Here is a 17,869-nt window from a genome sequence, read left to right on the forward strand (position 1 = left end):
TGCAACAGCAGCCCTAAGTCACCACCAGACTGTAACTTAGCTGAGTGTATCAGTAACTTGATCCAGGCATTAAAGGAAACAATTGCGAATTGAGGGCCCCACTGAGTCAGAGATTTTACTTCAGGTAATGGAATGGGGCATTGGGTTTGTCCCAAAGGGGAGCTGCTGCCACTTCATCATGTAACCCTAAGATCACACAAGGTTTAAGTAACTCTTGAATATACTATTTCCACTTGACCAGAGAGGCTCACTGACTCCCTTCCACCCTGTTAGTCATTGAATCCTAGTTGACCTGTGCCAAAATGTAAACATCAGGCAGTAGAGTCACAAGACTGCCTGAGTCAGGTGTTCAGTTTCAACTAAAACTCAGCAATTTTAAGTTTCTCTTTTTAAAAACGGGTGTACTTGATGGCTGAGTCGGGCAGGTGGCGACATTGTACTTGGAAACTACCTCTCTGGGCATTCAAGCAGCCATTCGGTCTGTAACTGAAGTTGTGATTTCCCCCCTTCTCCTCCTGGGATTCTATGTTGAGTCTGCTGGACCACCTGGGAGTAGATAGTAGATATGTAGTCTCCCAGTGAGAGTATCTCGCTTTAGACTTCATCAGCATTCAAAGTATATACACAAACAATATCAACACCAGTTATAGATTTAGATGCGGGAGCCAAAACAATAAAAATAGAAGTCCCATGAATTGGTCGAGAGATCATTTTAATTCCCTTTCCCATCATGAGCACCTTCCAAAGCCCACCAATTGAGTTTAGGTGCCTTTTCCGGCACGAACAAAGATCAAACATCCTGTGTGAGGAGCTCCAGGAGCAGTTATCAGAAGAAGACTGCTGTCATCCAGCCAGGAGCACAGGGAGTGCAGAATGGCGGAAGAGAGGGGAGCAGCAGCAAAGAAATCCAAGTGTTGAGCTTTTGTCCCCCCAACCCAGGGGGCCTCTGTCCTTCCTCTTTCAGAAAGCTATGCGTCTGTCAACATCCCACTCTTGTTTCTAAAACCGTCAAGAACTATAAAAGGTCTAAGGCTTGGTTTTAGCCTACTTACAAAGTAGTAAGTTAGGCTTTTGTCATTTTATGGATTCTGGCAGAAGACCTGAGACTCCTGGGTCAAAGAGAAAGGACTTTTATGGCTCAAAGCCTAGCAGGCAGCATGAGCATTATACTTGCTCCCCAGGTTCCACAAGGCGGGCTGTGGGACAAAATATGGAGCTAAATGGACACTACACAGTGGGTGTACGTTGCAGCTGGGGATCACTGTACTCGGGGAACCACAGTTTTATAACAAGCAGTAAACAAGTTCGTTCTTCTTTCCAGAAGGAAGCGTTACCTAGTTCCTCAAGGTTGCCCACTACAAACACAACCCTGAGAAATGGTTCGGGTATAGAGCAGGTCAGGTCTTGCATTTTCTACTGGTCAGACCAGGCGAGAACATGCAAGGGCTCACAGCATCCATGGCAGGCTGCTCTCCCAAACGGCTTGCTGTTAACCTTTTTTAATCTTAATTTTAGATTAAATATCTAAATATTAAATATTTAACTTTAATATTAGTTTCTCTAAGAAAATCATAACATCAGACATCAGATGCCAGAAAACAGTAACAATAATAAACTTTAAAAGTTACCAGACTCCCCTGGTGGCGCAGTGGTTAAGAATCCACCTGCCAACACAGGGGACGCGGGTTCGATCCCTGGTCCGGGAAGATCACAAATGCCGCGAAGCAACTAAGCCCGTGTGCCACAACTACTGAGCCTGTGCTCTAGAGCCTGCAAGCCACAACTACTGAGCCCACGTGCCACAACTACTGAAGGCTGCGTGCCTAGAGCCCGTGCTCCGCAACAAGAGAAGCCACCGCACGGCAACGAAGAGTAGCCCCCACTCACCGCAACTACAGAAAGCCTGTGCACAGCAACGAACGCCCAATGCAGCCAAAAATAAATAAATTAATTAAATTAAATTAAAAAATAAAGTTACCAAAGTTAACTTTAAAAAAATGCACTAGGAAAAGAAAAACACATTAGGGCTGACAATTTCATAGTCTATTCATGCTTTAGTGAAATAGGTAATTGCTATGCTACACCAATTCTTACAGAATGACATGGCTGCCTAATTCACTATATGAAGCTAGAATAACATTTAAAAATGGCATAAATAGTTTAAATAATAGCTAATCTCATTAAAGTAGAAAAATGAATCTTAATAAAGATACAAGCAATCTTACTTCAACAAAAATTAAGATAATCCCACACCATTAACAAATAGTTCTCCCTAGAAATGAAAAGGTGTAATAGTTTAAAATATATTACCATAATACACAGTACGTCCAAAGAGAAAAACTTCGAAGTAATCTTAATAGATGCAAAACAACTGATAAAACAAGTTATTTCTGATTTTAAAAACACAGTAAATTATAAAACTTTAAAGTTTTAAAAGAAGGAATGAACAGAAAACGTACTATGTTATCTGTTGAGAGATTCGACATAATAAACATTTAAATTCTTTTAAAATTAACTAATAGGTTTAATATAATTCTAAGTAAAACCCAACCAAGGCTTTTTCGGGAGGCAATTTGGTAGGAGAAAAAGGACTCTAATGTTAGTTTGAAAGCATTAACAAGCGCAAAGAGCTAAGAAATTCTGGAGGATAAAAAAGCAGCCATGAAGAGGAAACTGTCCTGTGAGGTACCGGAATAAATCGTAAAGCAATAAATACTAACAACATGGTACTGTTACAAGAAACATAACAGTACAGAACAAAGTTATAAAATAGACCATAATATAAATATAATGAATATAATAACTGACTAGCCACCTGAGGGGAAAAAGATCTGACTGGATCCTTGCCTTCCTAAGAAAATAAACTATAGATAGTTTAAAAGTTTAAGGTAAAACAAAAACTTTAAGAAAGCTACTGGGAAATATTAGTAAAATCTCTCACTCAGGTTCGGGGAAAACTGTGTAAGTATAAAAACATACATACATAAAGGACCAATTTGGCTATGTAAAAATAAAAGCTTCTCTATATTAAAATTAATATAAATAAATATTAGAAAAAGTTTCTGACAAATAAAAGAAGTTACTGTTTAATATATAAAGAACTCTTTCAAAATTAGAGAAACAACTTTAATACTTCTTAAAGTATAAACAATCAGGCAGTAAAACATATACTGGCAGGCATTACTCTGTAAAAATCACTACTAAATTAATAATCTCCTTCCTACTTCTCATATTCATTTGTATTAAATACTTGGAAGAAGAAAAAGGTTTTGAATAATGCATTATAAAAAAGCAATTCTGTACTACTGTTCTTGTTATTAATTTTTTACTCCCAAGGTATACATTCAGTTTCTATTTAAAGAGATATAGCTTAGATAAATCCACAGCTTTGTATGTTTACAGGCATACCTCACTTTATTGTGCTTTGCTTTACTGTGCTTCACAGATATTTCACTTTTAACACATTGAAGATTTTTGGCAATGGTGCCCAGCAAGTCTATGGTCACCATTTTTCCAACAGCATCTGCTCACTTCCTGTCTCTGTGTCACATTTTTGTAATTCTTGCAATATTTCACACTCTGCACCAGCAAAAAGATTGACTCACTGAAGGCTCAGATGATGGTTAGCAGTTTTTAGCAATAAAGTATTTTAAAATTAAGGTATACATTTTTTTAGACATAATGCTGTTGGGCACTCAACAGACTACTGTGTAGTGTAGACGTAACTTTTATATGCACTGGGATACCAAAAAATGTGTGTCAATTATTGCAGTATTCACTTTATTGAGGTGGTCTGGAAGTGAACCCACAATATCTTTGAGGTCTGCCTGTATTTGCAAAACCAACTTACGTTACATAAAGTACATCTCTCATATATTTTATGGTATTTTGGTATTCTAAAATCAAAAGCTAATCAAGATAGAATATTGAAAGTACTTATATACTTTAGAGAAGGATTTAGATATATTGAGAGCACATTCTTTAATATACAATGTCTTGGAATATTAAAATCTTTTATTATAAGAAGTTTCTATTTCACCCCTCATCTCTTTTTATAAACCACTTCTTTCACTATGGCCGATCATTAATTTACCTTGAAGTAGCCTTCTTCAACAGCTTTTTAATCTCATTAACTTTACACGTGTGTTTCTCGTGGATAACCACAAATGCATCACAGCCATCTGGTGGAGGCTCGTCAGCTGCAATCTAAGATTTCAAAGATTACACTTAGCTACAGTAGCTGATAATTACAATATCATTTTTAAAACTTACACATTATTTTGATTAAAATAGCTTACCAACTATTAAGTTATTGTTCTAATTAAAGTAAAAATACATAGACAGAATAAAACATTTTAACAAAATCAACTGTACAGGAGGAAAACATGCTTTGAAATTGTTGAAAACATCCCATTAAGTTAAAATTGTCACTACAGTTCACTTCACTGGTGATTAGTCTTCGTAACTGCCTTATCCCAAATAACTACAAAATTACCTAAAATACTCAATTATACTATAAACAATGGTAACAATGAAAATATAATCAATGATAGGCTATGGAACCAGGTATTACAAGTTTGGAGATTTTTAGCCAAAGATATTCACATTAAGATACATGTATGTACATTGCTAGCATGCTTCTTTGTCGAATATAGTTTGGGTATTTTTACATACCTGTTGAAACATCTGAATAGTTGGAGAGTATGCCCTTATAGAGAAAGCAAACTTTAAGAGATTGATATGTAAATTGTCTAAAAACTGTCCAGCTTTCCTCAGGATTAAGTTGTAGTAAGAATAATCTGATTCTACAAAAAGAATTCAAAAGAAAAGGATGTTAGTATTTTGTATTCAACACATTGGCACATCTCTCACTGTATAGCTAATTAAATTGATGTCATATTTTAAGTTTGGAATAGAAGATGTTAGAGCAAAAGGGAAAATCAAGATCTCCAGTTTATTATTCATTTTTATCTTCCAGTGAAGTCCAGGCAATCAATACAAGTCCAGATGAAAATAATCTTGCCATTAAAATCTATTTGGGGGCTTCCCTGGTGGCGCAGTGGTTGAGAGTCCGCCTGCCGATGCAGGGGACATGGGTTCGTGCCCTGGTCTGGGAAGATCCCACATGCCGTGGAGCGGCTGGGCCCGTGAGCCATGGCCGCTGAGCCTGCGCGTCCGGAGCCTGTGCTCCGCAACGGGAGAGGCCACAACAGTGAGAGGCCCGCGTATCGCAAAAAAGAAAAAAAAAAAAAAAATCTATTTGGAAGATGGCAACATAGACCAATTCACTCCAAGGTTGTAGAGTTATAATACATAGATAAGATATAGGCCCTACTTACAATTTAAGAGGAGACTAAGAATAGCAAAGGACTCTATACCATCCCTAGATCAATTTTCAAACAGTAATTAAAAATTATCTGTATAATTATTTGTTTAATGCTGTCCTTCCCATTAAGCTATAAACCGTTAAGGCAAGAATCTTTTCTAGCTTTTCAATTATGCCTTTCCACTCTTGGCACACAAAACAGCATCTAATACATTTCTGGAATTAATATTTAAGAAGTGAATAGACCTCTTCATTCTAGGCCAATAATACTTTCCTAATCCAGTGATTTCAAAGAGTCATCATATGAGAGTAGGTGTGCTCATTCACTTCTACTTTAACAAACTGTAGGTGATTTTCTCAGGAAGTTATGGTGAGTTTCCCCCCAAGAATCAAAAAGTAAGGCAAGACTTGCCTTCAATAGTAAAAGCGACAGAAAAGCCATTACAGAAGAGATGTTACCTTAAAAATGGATCTTAAAAAGAGACATAAAAGCTATAGGGTCAACAAAACAGTCAAAATTAATGCAATAATATAACAAAAACAAAGACTACATCAGTCAAAAGGACATTGGTTTTACATGAAAACAGAGAAGAGGGTCAACAGAAACAAATGTGAGTCGTGCCTGACCACAGACACCAAGATTTGTCAAGGTCACTGTTAAGGTTGTCTCTAATGTAGTAATGGATATAGGATTCAGGGGTTACAGAAAGTAAGCCTATGTATTTTTAGGCTTAACTTGCAAGATAATCATGGATGCACTGGACTATTTTAGCTAATGTTTAAAAATAACTAAATCCATGCTTACCAACTAACCTGCTGATAATGATTTTGCCCTTTCGATTTCTTTCACCTTTCACTTGTTTTTTTACCTATTGGCATTTAATATACATAAATCACTCTCATCTTTAAAAAAAACGCGGCAGCAGTACATGATGAGTCACTTATTTGTTTTATAGTCAATCTTAAAGACTTAACAATAGTTACCTCTACTTCCTCAACCTACTGTAGTTTTTATTACTATACCAGTAAACGTGCTCTCAAAGTCACCACTAATTTTTCTTTTGTTAAATCTTAGTATTTATATTACTTGGTTCTTCTTTAGTATTTGATAATGTCTATCACTTAGCACTTAATATTCCCCTGGCTTTCATGACATCACACTTTCTAGGTTTTCACCCACCTCCACTGGTGCTCCCTAGTCTCTATTGCAGGTTATTCCTCTGGTTATCTCTTAAATACTGGTGTTCTTTATTTTCTTCTCATTCTATCTCTTTTCCCTATAACTGCAATTACCTTCTTGATGTTGATAACCCCCAAATTCTACCTTTTAGCTTGGATTTTTTTTTTTTTCACCTAAATCTCTCACTTACATCAGCTTACTGGATATCCTCACTTGGATATTCCACAAGCATTTCAAATGTGACACGTCCAGATGGCAATCTTCCTACCCCAAACCTGGTTCTCAATTATAAGTGACTGAGTTAGAAATGTCATAGCATTTTCTAAAAATCTTTCCATTAAAATATACGAGCAACTTTACTTGTGTAGAAACCATTAAAATCTTGAAGGACTTTGAGAATGAGATTTTAATATGCTGAGAACATGGAGAAGGGGAAATAAATAGGGGCTCTGGAGTCAGATAAACCTTGCTTGATATTTCTGATTCACCACACAAAACTACAAAGGTTAGCTAATATCATGCCACTCGAATCTTGAGACATCAATAAATATATAACTCTGTGGCAGACCCATACAAAATGATTTAAAAACAGGCAATTCAATGTTTAAAAGGTCTGAATATGCTGGCCCATAATGTAAACTGTCCTCACGAAATGGCAGGAAAACTAGCACCTGAATTCAAAGAGTTAATGTTCAACTTTTACAATTTTTTTAGGCAAGGACATCACTGAAATTATTTTTCAGTGGAGAGAATTTAGAGGGTCTCATGGAGATTCAACAACCTAGAAAATTACAAGTAACTAAGGATTCTAAATGTTTCCTCTAGGATAATGCCTTGAAAACAAATTCAGTAAAATCTGATAGCTTGTGTCATATTTAATTCCTCATATATACCGTTTCTTCCTACACCTAACAAGGTCAGCATTGAGGCAGCAATATGCATTTGGCTCTCACCATTATGAACAGGTTCAACAGAATTATAGTTTGTGTTAGTAGTTCTTATTTAATACACTTCATTTTAGGTTCAACCCTGAAACACATACACCTCCTATGCTTAAAGTAGAGTTCAGGTACTCCTGAGCTTATATTCCAACTTGTTGATGATCTGTCACCAGTTTGTCCAGACATGCTGTTTTATTTAGGTATAAAATATGCTGACAAATTTGAACTTAAAGGGTTCAAAATTTATAAGAGTAATTTTCAAGATTGCTTCTGCAATGAAAATGGCACCAAATAAGGCCATAAAGCATGTACTGAGAACAACAGGTTTGGGAAAGGTACAGTCAGGATTTTAGGTGAGAGCCAGGAAATCTGGTGTTGGATCTTTTAACTCTCATGAAAACCTGACATATTAATCTAGCTTATTTTTACCTCAAATACCAAAAGTAAAATCACCAGGACAAATACAAAACCAACGAACAACAATCACCCATTGCTTTCCAAGTAGACTCCTAAGTGGTCACAGTTTCTCCACGTAATCTATTCCTGTGGTGTCTTCTGCCCGTCTCCTTTCCCTACGACCTCGTTAAATCCTATCATCCAAAACTCCACTCCAGCATTCACCACTGAAAAGGCTGTCCTGCTCTCTCTGAAATACTGACGGGTGCCTCTTAACGCACGTCCGGGTTATACCTATCCCTCCCCATTAAAGTTCTGATCACCTAATAATACATGTAGCTGTTCTGCTGTCTCTATCATATTATAAGGTCTGGAGAACACAGATCACATTTATTCATCTTTGTATTCTCAGTATCTAAAGCAGTGCATACTGTCTCTTGTGACTCAAATCATGATTAATGAATAATGAAACTTTTTAGTAAAAGTTTTTTCAAAGAGCAAATTACTTGTTTTTGGAAATATTTCAGTTTAAAATATCATTAAAGTCCTGTCTGCTCCCTTTATCTTAAACCTATCTCATAAAATCATAAAACTGTTGAACTTCAAAGCCACTTAAGCCAAACAGGCTCTAGTAAATGAACACTTAAAACATTCAAAACCATTGTTCATCTTACATTTACACTGAGGAATAAAATCATAAACTATTTAATCACCGTAGTAAGAAGTTTTCTCTAAGTTAAAAGGCTAAAGAATCGCCTCTTGAGAGATTCCATGTTAATATCATTTATTCTCTTCTCTGTAGAGATAGGAAACTAACCTTTTTCTTTAACCTTTCTTTATAATAATTAGCAATTAACCTTTTAGCCTCTGCCGTGAAAACCTAATTTCAGCATCTGATCTTCCTTAAGAAACAGATTAATAAACATTAGTTCATTCTAAGAATATATGTATGTATGCATAGATATATACTCTCATATATATTAAAAAAAGTAGGAATAACTAAGTCCATTTTCTAAATAAGGAAATGAAAGCACACAGGTTACCTAACTCAATAAGAGCAAGTATTAAAGATCTCTCTAAGAGTTCAGGAGTAAACGTATTCTGGCAAAAAAATTTTAGTATTACTAGATGCAAAACTAATACTATTTCAAAGAAATCTAGGTAAAAAGAAAACCATAATTCAACAATTTCTATTCCTGCTTGATTATAATGAAATATCCAAACACTGCTAATCATATGAGTTTTTGTATAACAAAGTATTAGAGCCTTATATTTTTGGAAATGGATGCTTGGAATAGTTTCCAGTAAAACATTTTTTCAAATTTAATATTCAGACTTACTAACCCAATTAAGCATGTACACTTAAACTTTACCATTAAAAACAATAAACAACAAAAAAACAATAAACATATCTAATATAGGCACATAAATATTGATACATATCTTGAAAGTTGAAATATGTACATCACCTACCTGTTTGTTTATAAATTGCTAATTCTTGTACAGTTTCCAAAAACTGCCAAAATTTTTCATTACTTTCTTCTGCCATAAATTCACTATTAAAAAAAATAAAAGTAATCAGTTAATCGATGGAAATAAAAAATGGTTTCAATACTATATTTTAGAGCCAAATTACAACTTCTGGTAAAAACAAAAACCTCCTCAAATAAAAGTCACTGATTTCCATTTACTATAATGCAAAAAGAGAACAAATTGATGATTCTTCCCTGAGGTATCATTCTTAACTACAAGCATATAATCATGACTGGAAAAGACTACATGAGGAATTACTTTTGGCTTTTCCTCTTTATTAGCTACAGCTAAAAAATGGATAATTTATTTTGTGTCTTCATGTGAAATGCCACTGAGAAGTATAATTTAACGGCAATAAAGAGAGTGTTATATAAAAGTAAAAAGTTAAAAAATAGACTGCCTATTTTTCACAACCAAAACCTGGTTTTATAAACATTTTTTAAAAGTCATATTATCGATTATTTTCATTTAGCTACATATTTGTGTAGACAATATTTTTATTATTTAAAACAGAAAATATCTTAATCAAAAAATTAACAGAAAATTGGTGTATTGCATTAGGTCTTTGGTCTTGAAGCCCAAAGAAACTTCCATTTATCCACAGAGTGTAAGTAATAAAAAAAATAGCCAAAGCAATATAAAGCCTTTTGGAAATAATGGAATAAGTGAAAGATTATTCAGTCCTGTATGAAACAAAGTGCAAGACAACTAAAACAAGTAGATTTAACTATTTAAACCAGAAGAGACACAACCACCAAACAGACAGTACAGACTTTGTTACTGCCCACCTTATCTTTCTTTTTAGCCTCAGTAAACCTAAACTGATGCTTAATATAAACGGGAAGTATTGAGGACATCTAGACACACGCAGAGTGATAAATTCTTGTGAGTCTGAGATGGCCACTAAAGGGGGAAAAGGAGGTGAAAAGGAGAAAAACTGATTAATTCATCAACATAAACAGGACAGACATAGGGATTTTAAAGCAATAAGCAACTTCAAAGCAACTCTTGCTATTAATGGTGTCCAACTCAATGGCATTGAAACAAACAAACACATAGGCTAAAAGCAGAGGAAACTATGGGGAACACTAAATAGGATGTGACCTGAAAAGGACAGGGATGGTACAAAACCTTGAGAAAAGTAGAGCGCAACACTTATTCCCTAACTGACTTGACCAAACAACTACTGACATGCTCATTTATTGTGCATTCACAGGTAAAAGACTTCTTCCATACGGCAGAATTTATACATATGAGTAAATATCATCAGATGTCTCAAATCTCATCGTGTGAATTATCTAAACTATGTATGAGGGAGGCCCTGTACGATCCATCCAGAGGCAAACTTCTCCTCCACGCGTGGACCTGTAGAACTAAAAAATTATAGGCTTCCAAAATGCAGTGGTGAGATAGGCGTTCCAAATCCCGAAGACAGATATTCCAATTCCAAAAGGGAGAAAGTAGAGAGTAGAGGAGTCATCAATCCCACGCAAGTTCGAATTGCAGCACAAGATTCTGTTAGGTTTTTAAGACTTGAGCATAACTCTCCGTGGCTTATTGCTCCACCCTCTGTGCTGCCTGCCATGGCTTTGCCCTCAGTGTCATTCTCCCTTTTTCTTGAAGTGTAGCACACATTTGCAGCCATGTAGTTCTATCAGCCAACTTCCTGCCTGTAGAATTTTGGAAGTCTGACAGCCTTCTCTCATTTCATCCTGTCTCTGTCCCTTTTGATCCAAGCAGGCAGTGTTTCTATTGATGCAACAATCAAAATCCTTGGGGTTCTTCTATGTATCTCACCAGGGTCATGCCATTACACAAGGATCCTCCCCAGATCCTTCTCCTGGATAAGCCCCTCTTTATTCCTGGCATCTGCCGAGATAGCTGAGTGGATCCACAAGTCGCACACCTAACCTATACAACAAAAGATATCCAGCCACACATTTGGCCTTCTTTACAGAGCATGCATTCCCAACACCGAGTTTCCTAATTTTAGCAACCTTTGCAATCTGGATAGGCTGAGCGCCTCCTAAATTACCAAAGGCTGCTTCCTTTTTCTTTAACAGTTCCTTTTTCAATTTCTCTCTTTCCTCTTGCATTTTACAGCAACAAGGAGAAACCAGATGATACTTTGCTTGGAAATCCTTTAACACTTTGCTTGGAAATCCTCTTAACTATCCAAGTTCATCGCTTACATGTTCTGCTTCCCACACAACTGTAGAATCTAATTCAGCTAGATTTCTGCCTATATAACAAGGGTCATCTTTCTTTATTTCCAATAACACATCCCTCAGTTCCTTCTAAGCCCTTGCCAAAAGTGCCTTTAATGTTCATATTTCTACCAACATTTTATTCATAATCATGTAATTATTCTCTAAGATGACAGAAGCTTTTTCCTATCATGCTTCACGCTTTCTTCTAAGTCCTTAACAGAATCGCCTTTAATGTCCGTATTTATGCCAACAGTCTCTTCAAGGCAATCTAGGCTTTTTCTACGTTTCTCAAAACTCTTCCAGCTCCTTCCAGATTCAACAGGTATTTCTACATTTTTAGGTATTTAGGTATTACAGCAGTATCCCCACTTCAAGGTACAAAATCACATTACTTTCCTATTGCTGCTGTAATAAATTACCAAAAATTTGGTGACTTAAAGCAACAGAAACTGTCTCACAGTTCTGGAAAAGTCCAAAATCAAGGTATTGGTAGGGTTACACTCCCTCCAAGGGCTCTAGGGGAGAACCTTTCCTTGCCTCTTCCAGCTTCTGGAGGCTTAAGGTGTTCCTTGGCTTGTGGCTACACCAATCCAATCTCTGTCTCTATTCATATGTCCTCCTCCTCCTTGTATGTGTCTTCTCCTCTTCTTTATCTTATAAGGAAATTGGATTTAGCACCCATCCAGATCCATAACAATCTTGTCTCAAGACCCTTAACTCAATTACATCAGCAAAGATACTTTTTCCAAATAAGGTAACATTCACAGGTTCCAGGGGTTAGGATACGGACATATCTTTTTGGGAGCCACCATTCAACCCACTAAAAGTAATGGGGTTGGTACATCAGAGTGTGGCTAGATTGTGAAGGGCCTTAAAGAGCATCCTACAGGAGTTCCAGTTCTAAGACTCCTGAGGCAAGCAGAAATTGAAACACTGCAACTATCAGCCTAATACTGGGAGAAGTTAGACTGATTTGTAACTGAGTATGAGATCAGATCCATGCAAGCTATGGGAGAAACTGGCGAAAAGGTAGAGGAAGGGGACATATTTTAAACTAGAATAGTTTATTTAATAAAAACTGTTTTATTACATCTGATACCACAGAAGTACAATGGATCATAAGAGACTACTATGAACAATTATACATCAACAAATTAGGCAGCCTAGAAGAAATTAATAAACTCCTAGAAATATACAAAGTATCAAGACTGACCCATAAAACAGAAAAATCCAAACAGATTTATTACTAATAAGGAGATTGAATCAGTAATCAAAAGCTTCCCAGCAAATAAAAGTCCAGAACCAGACAGCTTCATTGGTGAATTCTACCAAACATTTAAAGTAGAATTAATACCAATCCTCACACTCTTCCAAAAAGAGAAGAGGAAGGAACACTCCCAAACTCGTTTTACAAGACCAACATCATCCTTATACCAAAACCAGAAAAGGACACCACAGGAAAATTACACGTCAATATTCCGATGAACATAAATGCAAAAATCCTCAACAAAATATTAACAAACTGAATACAGTAATACATTAAAAGGATCATACACCATAATCAAGTTATTCCAGGGATGCAAGGATGGTTCAACACCCACAAATCAATAAATGTGAAACACCACATTAACAAATTAAGGATAAAAATCATATGATCAGCTCAATAGATGCAAAAACAAAAAGCATTTGAAAAATTTCAACATCCATTAAGAGTAAAAACTCGAAGTGGGTGTAAAGGAAATGTACCTCAACATAATAAAGGTCATATACAACAAGCCCACAGGTAAAATCATAGTCAGGCACAAGATCAGGAAAAAGACAAGGATGCCCACTCTCACCACTTTTGTTCAGTTTAGTACTTAAAGTCTTAGGCAGAGCAATTAGGCAAGAAAAAGAAATTAAAGGCATCCGAATCAGAAAGGAAGAAACCAAACTGTCACTATTTTCAGATGACATGACATTATATATAGAAAACCCTAAAGACTCTGCCAAAAAAAACTGTGAGAATATATGAATTCAGTAAAGTTACTGGATACAAAAATCAGTATACAAAAACCTGTTGGGTTTCTATACACTAATAATGAATTATCAGAAAGAGAAATTTAAAAAACAATCCTGTTTACAATTGCATCAAAAAAATACCTAGGAATAAATTTAACCAAGGCAGTGAAAGACCTGTACACTGAAAATTATAAGACAATGATGAAAGAAATTGAAGACAACACAAATAAATGAAGACAAGACAAATAAATGGAAAGATATTCTATGTCCATGGATTGGAAGAACATTGTTAAAGTTCTCCATACAATGCAAAGCAATATCCAGGGTCAACACAACCCCTATCAAAATTTCAATGGCATTTTTCACAGATATAGAACAAACAATCCTAAAATTTGCATGGAACCACAAAGACCCCCAAATTCAAAATAATCTTAAGAAAAGCTAGAGCTAAATGCTCCTTGACTTCAAACTATATTACAAAGCTATACAATGAAAACAGTATGGTATTGGCACACATAGATCAATGGGACAGAAGAGAGAGCCCAGAAACAAATCCACGCATATATGGTCAATTAATTTATGATGAAGGAGCCAAGAATATACAACGGGGAAATTTATGATGAAGGAGCCAAGAATATACAACGGGGAAAGGACAGTCTCTTCAATAAATGCTTTTGGGAAAACCAGATAGCCGTGTGCAAAAGAATGAAACTAGACCACTATCTTACACCATACACGACAAGTAACTCAAAATAGATTAAAGACTTGAACATAAGACCTGAAACCATAAAACTCCTAGAAGAAAACATAGGCAGTAGCTCCTTGACATCACTCTTGGCAATGATTTTTTTGTATTTCACACCAAAACCAAAGACAACAAATGCAAAAATAAACAAGTGGGACCATATCAAACTAAAAAGCCTCTGCGCAGCAAAGGAAATCATTAACGAGATGGAAAAGCAACTACTGAATGGGAGAAAATATCTGAACATCATATATCTGATAAGGGGTTAATAATCAAAATACGTAAAGAACTCATACAACTCAATAGGAAAAAAAAACACCAAACAATCCAATTAAAAACTGGACAGAATTTGAATAGACATTTTTCTAAAGAAGACATACAAATGCTAACAGGTACATGAAAAGGTGCTCAACATCACTTCACTAATCATCAGAAATATACAAATCAAAACCACAGTGAGATATCACCTCACACCTGTTAGAATAGAATGGCCAAGATATGGAAACAACCTAAGAATCCACTAAATGATGAATGAATACAAAAAATGTGGTACACACACACGAATATCATTCAGCCATAAGAAAGGAAATCCTGCTATTTGTGAGAACGCGGACGGACCTGAGGGCATTTTGCTCAGTGAAATAACAGACAGAACAAATACCCTATGAAATCTTAAAACACACACAAAAACAATAAACAAATGAGCTCATATACAGAGAACAGACTGGGTGCCAGAAGCAGGAATGCAGGTGAAATGGGTGAAGGTGGTCAAACAGCACAAATTTTCTGCTACAAAATAAATAGGTCATGGGGATGTAATGTACAGCATGATGACTATAGTTTTAATACTGTCCTGTAGATTGCAAAGCTGCCAAGAAAGATCTTAAAAGTTCTCATCACAAGAAAAGAAACTTTTGTAACTACGTGTGGTGACAGACATTAACTGGACTTACGTGGTGATCATTTCACAACATGTAAATACATCAGATCATTATGTTGTACACCTGAAACTAATATGCTACATCAATTATAGCTCAATTTAAAAATCTGTTTTAGTATCAATATCTTACACATGTAATGTCACGTAGGGCGACAAAGACTCTTTTTAGAACCAAAAGCTGTTGCTTTGGTGAACTACAAATGCAACCGGCATTAAAACTTCATGCCGGTTAAAAAAAGAAAAAACTTTCAAATTTTGTTTAACTCCTGGAATACTAAGAGCAAAATTCAATAGCTCCAAGTTTTGTTTCTCCACAATAAATGAAACCTTATGCACTAAACCCAGTGAATGAGATTCAGAAAGAAGTAATGGCTTTGCGAAGCTGTCTTCTCCACAGGAAGCCTAGGAGCTGACCGAATAATGTTATCATCTTGAAACCAGGTGCTTCAAATACCGGTTCCTAAAAAGAACTGCCTACATCAATTGAAGAGCTTGCATTAACGCCGCAGTCTACCTCCCATTCTTCCTTTCCTCTTTCGTAAACGCTAAGAAAATCCAAACGAATTAAACAAAGTTTTAAAACCCGTGGATGAGGCAAAGTACGAAGGCGGGGGAAAGAAACTGCAAGTGAGTGCGACGCACAGGGTAGCAGGGGAGGAGGTGATGCTCTGGGGGTCAAAGCACCAGCGGCGGTGCAAGAAGCTGACTGCCGGCGGGCTAAGAGACGGCGTCCCAGGCGCCGTCGGGGTCCCGGACGCCGGTGCGTCCCGGACCCCCCGGACCCTCCCTCCGCGCCGGCTCGGCAGACGGTCCGGCCCGCACTCACCTGGCCTCCAGCAGCAGCGGGGTCTCCGGCCACTTCGCGGCCAAGTTGGCAGTCACCGCCTTGGACGCGGAGGCGGTCCGCGCGCCGAGCAGCGAGAGCCAGAGTGCGGTGGAGCCCAGGAGCAGCCGCACGACGTCGCCGGCCTTCGCCATGGCGCGGAGGAGGAAGCGCGATCCCCCCGGACCCGGCGCCCACAGCCCGCAGCTACTAAGCTACCCCCGGCTCCTCCCGCAGCGCGGCCGCCCACTTCCGGTGGAGGGAGCCCGAGTCCGTTACTCGGACCGGGGCCTGGCTTGGGCCGAGCGCATGCGCCGAGCGCTCTGGCGCAGTCCCTTGAGCCGCAGAGGACTGAGCCCTGAGCCACGTAGGTGCGGGCGGCGCCGGAATGCGGAGTGTAGCTGATGCTCCGGCGGGTCCACAACTGGGACCTCCGGTTCTCGGACAGAGGCTCTGGGGCACGCGGCCAGGAGACTGAAGTGGGATTTTGGCCGACTAAGGCTGGCTGGAGATGGCAAAATCTGGAAGCGAAGGCACGAACCAGCGTGGTTATTATCCACATTGCACAGGCGGAAAAAAGGCCTATCAAGTTCAAATACCTACCTCGTGGGATTCTCAAATTTTATTGCATATTCGAGTCACCTGGTAGATCTTTTAAAAAGTCCTATGCCGAGACCACACCACGCACCAATTACAGGGCAATATCTGGGGGTGAGATTCAGGCATCAATAGTATTTAATCCGCCCTTCCCCCCAGGTGCTTCGAGTATGCGAAAACCAGTGACATCACCTGGAGGGCTTGTTAAAACCCAGGATGCTGGGCCTCATCCCGGTGTTTCTGATTAAGTAGGTTTGGTGTGGGGGCTCATAATTTGCATTTCACATCCATCAAGTTCCCAGGTGACGCTGATACTGCTGGCTGGGAATTATGCTTTTAGCCTTTGTTCTCAAAAGTGGTCCACAGACCAGAAGCTTCAGCATCACCGGGGGGCTTATTAGAAATGCAGAATCTCAAGCCGCACCCCAGCCCTACTGACTCCAAGCCCCTAGATTAACAGGCACCCCACGTGATAGCTTTGCTCGTTAAAGTTTTGAGAAGAGCTGTTTTAGAAGGTTACAGGTGAAAATGCGTAGAAAAGTGATAGTTGTTTTTGTCATTATCAGCCAAAATGACACAACTGTGATTGGGTCTCGATTTCATCCAAGGACTGTCTGACCCGAAAACTCATCAGGTTCAAAAACAAAACCTTGGAACAGAGTTAAGTGGTTTGCCAGTACATATGACTCATCAACTCAAAATACTCCGTTTTATTTAACTGGGCAGTGGTGAAGCCTCAAGATTCTGGCTGCTAGTCAGGAATGATTCTTTTTCTATTCAGAAGAGAGGAAATTTATTGTAAATATTAAAATATATGGTAAAGGGACGCAGCAGCCGGGGAAACTAGTTTAGGGGATGCACTGATCTATTCCTTTTTCCTCCCATGACTCCCTTGCTCTGTAGGGAATCTGGGTCTCTCCAAGTTGCTGAAACATGACCACTACACTTTTTCTTTTCCCCTCATTTGCTTAGTAAGTATATACCTTTTCTTGGAAGACCTTGCTCTGGAAATTCTACTCAGGTCTCACTTCCTGAGGTTAGCCTTCCTTTCCTGATTGCTCCCACTTGGTATGATCTATCCCTCCTTTAAATTCCCATAAGCTCTTGATTTTAACTGTCATATAGCACTTATAATTCTCACTTTAGAATTTGAACACAGTGCTTATTTATTCTACTA

General features: G+C 37.9%; 1 protein-coding gene across 1 annotated transcript in view; it reads right to left on the bottom strand.

The window, feature by feature from the left end:
* UGGT2 (UDP-glucose glycoprotein glucosyltransferase 2) overlaps window positions 1–16,271 on the bottom strand; it is a 165,240-nt gene extending 148,969 nt beyond the window's left edge. The window contains exons 1-4 of the mRNA XM_082859577.1: window positions 16,099–16,271; window positions 9,317–9,399; window positions 4,675–4,805; window positions 4,094–4,206 (exon numbers count right to left, since the gene is read on the bottom strand). Of these exons, the coding sequence (XP_082715703.1) occupies window positions 4,094–4,206; window positions 4,675–4,805; window positions 9,317–9,399; window positions 16,099–16,250 (479 nt within the window). The 5' untranslated portion in view covers window positions 16,251–16,271. The remainder of the gene's footprint in view (window positions 1–4,093; window positions 4,207–4,674; window positions 4,806–9,316; window positions 9,400–16,098) is intronic.
* Between the last annotated feature and the right edge of the window lie 1,598 nt (window positions 16,272–17,869).

The sequence above is a fragment of the Leucopleurus acutus genome (genome assembly GCF_964270905.1).
Source record: "Leucopleurus acutus genome assembly, chromosome: 18".
In the NCBI taxonomy this organism is placed as follows: Eukaryota; Metazoa; Chordata; class Mammalia; order Artiodactyla; family Delphinidae; genus Leucopleurus; species Leucopleurus acutus.